Genomic DNA, 8654 nt, shown 5'->3' with positions numbered 1-8654 from the left:
GTTGGATTGGCTCGTGGTGCTATATTTGTACTAGGGACTATTTAACAAAAAGAAAAATTAATAAATAAATAAAAATTGCTCACAGATACTATATTTTATCTTTTCAGTCTGTGGTGATTCTAACAGAACTCCAGGACCTCTCGGTGTCAACTGGTGGAGATTAGTTGTCCCGGGACTTCATTGGGAAAAAAATTATCGCCAGACCAGACATACTGGAATGCATAATTAATTTTAGATTATATCTAGTCCTCTAAGTTGCTCATAGCTCACTACAATGCTGTGTGTCCTCAATCTTGGTTTGATGACAAGTTAACATCTGGAAACCGGTACCGGTCTGTCAACTTGTGGAGTTTTCTCTACTAGTGATTTGGGAAAGCGGTCATAGTAATAGAGTTTAGCCTCTATACAATGGCGTGGGACTTATGACTGAGTAAGTACACGAACAATTTTTGTATTGATTAGCTCCCTTTGTGGCACATAACAACAGTTTCAGGAACTCAATCGCTCCAACAAAAGCATTCTTGGAACCTTTGGGCTTCCATAGGATATTGTATACACATGCCTCCCCCACAGTTTCAGAATGACAACACACCATCCATAAAAACGTCCGTGTGTGTATGTGTCCCAGAACTGTTGGACTTTATATGGCTCCTTTTGTCTCGAAAGGCAATGGATGCGCCCAAATGAGTCACTGGTTTTGGCTTAATCTTGAGACGGGGCAGAATCTGGTGTGGCTAATCAAGCCAATTCTAGAACGGCAGACTTTGCCACAATTCGTACATGTGTATGCCTCTGATTTAGGGCTAGCGGACAGGGCAGCTTTCTTTTTTTCCCTCTTGATTAAGGCCGCTTCAATTCTTTTGTTCTCAGCAAGGGTTGTCCCAGCACGCACAGTCTGTCTCCATGCATTTCGGTCTTTGGCTATGTTTTCCCACATACTTTCGCTGATGCCTGTGGCTCTCATGTCTCGCTTGCAGACATCTCTATATGTTAGTCTTGGGCGGCCCTTGGGTCTGACTTCTTCCACAAGCTCAGCATATAAGATATCTTTCGGGATTCTACCATCTGGCATGCGGGTGACATGTCCGAGCCAGCGTAATCTTCTTTGTGTCAGGAGAGCATACATGCTGTTCATATTGGCCAATCTTAAAACTTCCTGATTGGAGACATGGTCCCTCCAAGAGATGCCCATTATGCGTCTCAGGCAGCGCAAGTGGAAACTATTCAATCTGTGCTCTTGGTACATGTATGTTGACCAGCTTTCAATGCCTTAAAGGAGAGTGCTCACAACACAGGCGTTGTAGACTAGGATTTTGGTCGCTGTGGTCAATTTACCATTTTCCCAGACGCGCTTGGAGAGTTTTGCCAATGCTATGGTAGCTTTTCCTATCCTTTTTGTCAACTCGATGTCTAAGTCTAGGTTACTGACAATTGTTGAACCCAAGTAGGTAAATTCCTGCACCACTGAAAGGGTAAATAAAGACACTGACCTTCAAAACTTCGGAGATCAGGCATTTCGTGTGAGATGTAAGCCTATGTGGATTGAATGGCTTAAAATGTATGCGGACACTTTCATGCGACTAGGGCAGGAAAAAGGACAAGCAAATGAAAACAATAACTATGAACAATTTCTGAACAAGGGTTTTTACATTTGTTGTTGTGATACCATAAAATTTTATTTTATTTTATTCCATACAGGTTTCCTATGCTCTGCCAAGATAATGAGATTAAAATAATATTGTTTGGTGAAACAAGAAAAAAAAAATAAAAAAAAAAACAATTCGTGGCTTTTTATATGAACATATTAAAGGAGACAAGAAAAAAAACAAACAAACTTTAAAAATATATATATATAGGGAAAGTACCGCACAATTACTAGCATACTGCAAGATTTATATCCTTTTTTAATTAAACAAAAGTAATTAACTAATTTGTTTTTTTTTTTTTTATTGATTCACGTGTTTTCATTGAAAATATATACCTGTGCAGAGTTTCAACTTGTTCAGAGAATGAGAAGTGGGAAAAATAATGTGAACAAGATTTATACCAGACAGAATGGATAGATATTAGCTTTGTAAAAAAAAAAAAAAAAAAGTACATTGATACTGTCTATACTGACAAAACAATAAAGATAGGACTAAGAGGGAAAACTTAAAATAAAAATGTAAAAGTTGAGGAGTTGACCTACACCAGGGGCGTTTTCTTTATTGGATCCCCAAGGTCCTGCTATATATATTTATATACGGCATTCTTCTGTGTGTGTGAATATTTTTAGATTTTAAGTTTCTTTTAAACTACCGATATACGTTACTTTTAGTATGAAACATTTTTATCTTTATCTTATCTTACTTAATACAGACGTTACTTCAAAAAAGAAGATGATTGCGTCCTACGCGTCATGCATTCAGTCATGCATATTTACCAATGACTTAAATTCTGCCAAGTCACTGGTTTTCCTTTCGGGGGCCGATAAAATTACAAATTATCGTATGGTAAAAAATATATATCCATCTTGTATATTTGTAGTCTAAGTGCCTGGCCCTGGAGTTTATCAGCATTACTTACCAATCGCCTCCCTCCCCCCTTTTTTTTTATTCCATACCCCCCTCCCTGGGAAAAAAAATCCAATTTTGCTTTTTGGCTTCTTTTGGCTATATTTATTTTCTCTAAAAGTCACCATTTGGCTTTTTATTTTGTATATAGATAAAACCTGGCACAAAGTAACAAACTGCTGTTTACCCTTTCGAAGGACACGATTTAGTGATTGCTAGATAAATCTAGCTAGTGGAGTTTAGTTTTTTTTTTATTGTTGGTAAGCCATTCATTTAGATTTTAAGATATAACCACAATATTACATATGTATATATATAATTACCCTAGTTTCTATAAAATGTACAGTACACTGTCACTGAGATCTCGGGAGTCAGATCTTCTATTAGACATCATGTCCATGATCAATAATCAATGTCATCATTAAATTTAACTTTTTAAGTATACTATACTTAGGGACTTAGATCTAGTAACTTTACTTTATTAACTAACTATTGATACTATGATCTAGATATCTGATATCTAGTATCTACTATTAGTACTATCAACTATCTCTCTAAATCTACAACTATCGTCACTATCAATATCATAGTACCGTGACTATGAGTATGATAGATCTATCTAGGATCTAGACAACACTTCACTATAGACTACAACTCTAGATTCTAGATCTGCTCATTCATTGCGACATTGTCACATTATCTTATCTTATATAATACAGACGTTACTTCAAAAAAGAAGATGATTACGTCCTACGCGTCATGCATTTAGTCATGCATATTAACCAATGACTTAAATTCTCTGAACCCTGATTCATTCACTTTGAAACTCATCTACATTCAAATTCAAGATCTATCTAATCTATCATCTCTAATCAGACTAATCTCTATGATGACTATGATTCTATCTAGAATTGAGTAGAATTATATATATATATATATATATATATATATATATATATATATATATATATATATATATATATATATATATATATATTATATCATTTATAATTATATGGCTCCTTCTGTCTCGAATGGATGCACCCAGATGAGTCACTGGCTTTGGTTACATCTTTAGATGGGGCAGAATCTGGCGTGACTGATCAAGCCAATTCTGGAGGGGGCAGAGTTTGCCACAGTTCGTGCATGTATATGCATCTGTGCTGACAGGGCAGCTTTCTTTTTCTTTCTCTTGGCTGACGCTGCTTCGTTTCTTTTCTAGAATTAGATCTAGAATAAATAAATTATAATCTAGACCTAAGATCTAGATCCTAGTCTAGATTTTAGATTATCATTGCTCATTAGATCTAGATTAGTCAATCTAGACTTAGGTATCTTTTGATTCATACTGAATCATAGTGTCTTAGCATAACAATCTTATAGATCTAGGCCTAGTAGATGTAGATCTCTCTATATGTTAGTATACTGGCTATTGCCAATAATAAACAGTCCTGACTGATGCAGGAACCAGTTTGTATTTAATAATTACTTTAGAAATTAGATTCTTGATAGTTTTTGTTAGAAATCTACAACTTCGTTTTTGAGATGTTCCTTCAGGGTTGAAGATAATTAGATCTAGATTGATTTGAATCTAGACTACATCCTAGCCCAAATCCCCTTCAGGATGGTAGCAAGGTTCAAACCTGAGACCATTGAACAAATTCCATGGTCCAGAGTGCACACCACATGACCAGATAGCAATTATTGACCATATTCACATCTTTGCTTAACAAGTACTGAAGTAGATCTGGTCACTCTTGTGTTTAGTCTAGATCTATAATCTCTCTATATATATATATATATATATATATATCAATATATTGAGCCATTTGCAAATAAGCTGTTACTTGCCTTTATATTTGTGTCTTTCTGATTTTATTAGGTTTTGTATTTGAAGGTTATGTTTCATTGTTAATGTATAATTGCTACTTTACTTTTAAGTCTTCTATCCTGAAGGGTTTCTAAATTTAATGGTTTTATTAAAGGTTTTACTCTAATCAAATGTGAATATTCATTTGTTACGAATCTCAATACTCAATTGTTTTGGTTTGGTGGAGAAAAGATGTTCTAATGAAGAAATTTTTTTTTTTTTCAGTCGAAGAAAACTACAGCCAAAATGGGTATGCACTGGGGAAACATGGCCACCAACATACGTGGTATTATTACATACAGTTTATCACCATATGAACAGAAAGCTTTTGCTGGGGCTATTTCTAAAGGAGTCCCCAATATGTTTAGGCGTTTCAGAGGTCAAGTTTTTAGAGTTGCCCCACGTGAGTAAAGTCTTTAAACTAGCTTTTAATTTGTACGAGTCATAATATCTTTTCCAACAGATTGTTTAGTGAGTTGGTAAGAATATACAGATAAAGTTATTGGATTGTTTAGTGAGTTGGTAAGAATATACAGATAATGTTACACACTGTTAGTCGTACATACATTCATATGTACAGTTTGAATTTACACTGTAATGGAAACGCACACGTAGTTCTACATCATCAAGCTCTTCTTATATATATATACTAGACATATGTTACCCGCGGGTCTTTATTTGCGCATTACTTTCGATATAGTCACTGAGAGTGTTTTGTAAACAATTAAACGAAATAATAATGTAATAAGTAAAGCGAATGTGTCAATGTAAAAATAGTGTGAATGAAGCTATCAAATCAGAATAGCTAACAGGCTTAAATCCATTTGTTCAAATTAAAACGTTTGCTTGTAATCCTACATATATTTGATTAAAATTTGAGACGAATAGACTTAATTTTGTATGTTCATTTGTTACAGTGTAAAGTAGATCTTTAGGTAGACATAGATCTAAATCTACACTAATTTAGAGTTAAAAATTGGCTTTTATAGAGTTCATTCTGAGTTGCGCATGCTTGACCTTTTTTCATGAATGAATATAGGCCTATCTCAACACGGCTTCGCGGCTTTATTTAGCGAACAGCGAACGAATGTATTAAAAATGCTTTACAAAAACAAATTTGAATGTTAATTAGTATGTTTATGTGTTAAAGCATAAAACTATCTTTGCGAAAAGAAATTTTATCATCTTAGAGTTCAATAAGAGTTTTAGACCTAGGCCTAGGAATAGACTCAGTAGAGAGATGTGTTAATGTGTAACCATTTGGTAATAGTAATGTCTAATGAAAGAATGTAGTCACAGATATCAAGTACTAATTTATGTAAAAAATGCTTTTGAATAATCTAGTGGATTGGGATGTTAAACGTAGCTAATGATCCTTTCACGTTATTTCTCTTTCGCTACGAAAATAAAGTTAGTTTTGCGAAAATGGGTTTTCCCCCAAGTCGATACATTCTTATCTATTAAAAACGAAAAAAAAAACGATAGCTTTGTTAAATGAATGGGATTATAAAGTGAACAATTAAACGAAATAATATTTAGTACACGATTCATGAATGAATATAGATCTAGGGCTCTAGGCCTATCTCAACTTGGCTTCGCAGCTTTCGTAACCGAATGTAGCTTTAGAAAACCAAATTTGAATGTTTATTTGATCAAAATAAAAAGTGAATGGACTTTAATTAATATGTTTATGTGTTAAAGTATAAAACTATCTGTGCGAAGAGAAGTTTTATCATCTTAGTGTTGAATTAGAGTTTTAGATCTAGGGATGGGATTATAAAGTAACAATTAAACGAAATAATTTTTAGTACGCGATTCATGAATGAATATAGATCTAGGCCTTTAACTCGGCTTCGCAGCTTTCGTAAATGAATGTAGCTTTAGAAAACCGAATTTGAATGTTTATTTGATCAAAATATGAAATGAATGGACTTTAATTAATATGTTAATGTATTAAAGTATAAAACTATCTGTGCGAAGAGAAGTTTTATCATCTTAGAGTTGAATTAGAGTTTTAGATCTAGGGATGGGATTATAAAGTAAACAATTAAACGAATTAATATTTAGTACGTGATTCATTACGGTAGGCTATTGTCTAATGAAAGAATGTTCGTCAGGAAATCTGTAGTCACAGATATAAGGAACTAATTTATGTAAAAAATGCTTTTGAAACACAAAATCGAAGGTTAATTTTATTATATAATGAAATCAATGGATCTTCTTTTGTATTTTCATGTGTCAAAGTAAAAAACTATCTGTGCAAAGTGTATTTCTTAAAATTAGATCTAGGTCTAAATCCTTTCTATCTTTTCTCATGTCAACATTGTAGACATGGCCTAGATCCATAAAATACTATAGCTGTAATAGAGTCGGACAACTTTATTTTTTTTGAGGGTCTTAAGTTTGTTTTAAGGCTACAATACATACACTACGGTCTAAGTTGGTACCCAAGGAACATTCCTGCCTAGTTTTATCAAGATTGGTCAAGCGGTTTTGATGTCTATAAGTAACATACATACATACATACATACACCACATATTCTACTTTATAATATAGATATATACCGGTATACTTTTTTATGTTTCATGGATACTTTTTTTAAAATATATTTTTGTGAATTGCAAAAAATAGTAGAGATTATTTAATTTGCAATACCATGCCTTATTTAAAAAAAAGAATGTTAAGAATCTTTTTTCTTTAGAAAATAGATCTTTTGATAGAAATACCACCAGACAATTCCTTTATTTGATTTTATTGTAGCGGTTAAACTTCTTTTGAAACCAAATCTTAACTTTACTAATCATTTATTGAGCCTCCAACCCTGGTCAAATTTTTTATTTAGAAACAAAATGAGGTCCTAGGTTACGTAATGTAGTTGTGTAATCTTGTAGTTTGTCCTTTGATGCTGAGCAGAATACTTTTTAGTTTTGGTTAAAAAAAAAATGTTTATCAACCCATATTCTTCTTCTAGCCATCTTTTTTCTGCTAAGCTGTGAGCTCTTTTGTAGACTCTGCACAGCAGTACAGTGTGTTGGTTATGTTGGGCTGTAGTCGTAGTAGGGTCTGCCTATGGTGGATTAGCGAGAGGCATTCAAAGAGGATATTATGGTTTACAGTTTCATAAGGATGGGCTCAGTGTCTAAAAAGGGGGTTGTGTGGAATTTATTTTGTTAACACTTTCTCTCCGTAATTATTTACCACATTCTGGTGGAAGCAACGCTGGTATCGTCAGTTAGGAGAGAAAGAGTTAAGATTGTAATTTAACAGGTGGTTGTCCTGTTTTTAGTTGGAAGATTGTAGATTGATCTTGCAGTGGAGGAAGTTAATACTGTCCATTTTGTTTGGCATGGGTCATTTCTTTGTACATGGCTCTTTCTGTGTTTCCTGATGCCCATTGGTTGAGCCACTCCTCTTTGTGATTGTTGACTAACATTGACCTCACACATACAGGTCAAACCTTATAAAACCATTATTATTTCTTTCGCAGTTATGGGTAAATTTTAGATTTGTAATTTTTTCAACTATAGCCCTGTTTCTTTATTTCAGCCTTCATTGCTGCCTATTTAATCTATGACTGGGCACAGAAGGAACATGTAAGGTTGCAGCGCAAAGATCCAAAGGAATTCTGCAATGATCAATAAGCATGAAGTGTTTTCCGGACTAATTTTGTATTATACATTTAGAATACTTGGTGTTTGAATGACATTAAAACAATTTAAGTTATGCACAATTTGTATTACGTTTGTTAGTATATATTTTATATATATATATTTTTTTTTTCATCAAAAAGAAACAAAAAACACAAAAAATATAGATCCCAAAGTTGGGCTCAATTATTAATAATATTAATAGCTTTAGATGTCAGTTGCTATGAAAAGAAAATGTAGAGGTCATAACAACCTTTAAAAGACAAAGATAAAGGCACATTCCTCGTTCCATATGCTCCTTCTTCCCTAACGCTATTAGAGCATGGAATGGGTTGCCTGAGCTAGCCAGTGACTTGGCAGAAATTAGGTCATTGGTTAATATGCATGACATTTAGGATGTGATCATCATCTTTTTTGAAGTAACGTCTGTATTATATAAGATAAGAGTTAAAGATTCAAACATAAAATATGAATGTACAGTGCTTCATTGTATATTGCAAAATGTAATGCTATTTATAAGATTTCAATTTAAACTATCCTTTAAATGGGATTTTCAAACTCGAAACTGGAAGAGCTCGCTCTGA

General features: G+C 33.5%; 1 protein-coding gene across 1 annotated transcript; it reads left to right on the top strand.

The window, feature by feature from the left end:
• Positions 1-2689: 2689 nt before the first annotated feature.
• On the top strand, positions 2690-8153 carry LOC106067881 (cytochrome b-c1 complex subunit 8-like). Its single transcript, XM_013227154.2, has 3 exons — positions 2690-2812; positions 4648-4825; positions 7970-8153. The coding sequence occupies exons 2-3, from the start codon at positions 4669-4671 to the stop codon at positions 8062-8064; spliced, it is 252 nt and encodes an 83-aa protein (XP_013082608.1). The 5' UTR covers positions 2690-2812; positions 4648-4668; the 3' UTR covers positions 8065-8153.
• Positions 8154-8654: the final 501 nt, after the last annotated feature.

This window comes from Biomphalaria glabrata, chromosome 8 (assembly GCF_947242115.1).
Source record: "Biomphalaria glabrata chromosome 8, xgBioGlab47.1, whole genome shotgun sequence".
Classification (NCBI taxonomy): domain Eukaryota; kingdom Metazoa; phylum Mollusca; class Gastropoda; family Planorbidae; genus Biomphalaria; species Biomphalaria glabrata.
The sequence above is the reverse complement of the archived record's forward strand: the minus strand, read 5'-3'. Positions and strand labels throughout refer to the sequence as shown.

Coding starts and splice junctions, on each gene's coding strand:
- LOC106067881 (XM_013227154.2), top strand. CDS start 4,669: ATGGGTATGCACTGGGGAAACATGGCCACCAACATACGTGGTATTATT. Junction 4,826..7,969: donor AGTTTTTAGAGTTGCCCCAC/GTGAGTAAAGTC, acceptor TCTTTATTTCAG/CCTTCATTGCTGCCTATTTA.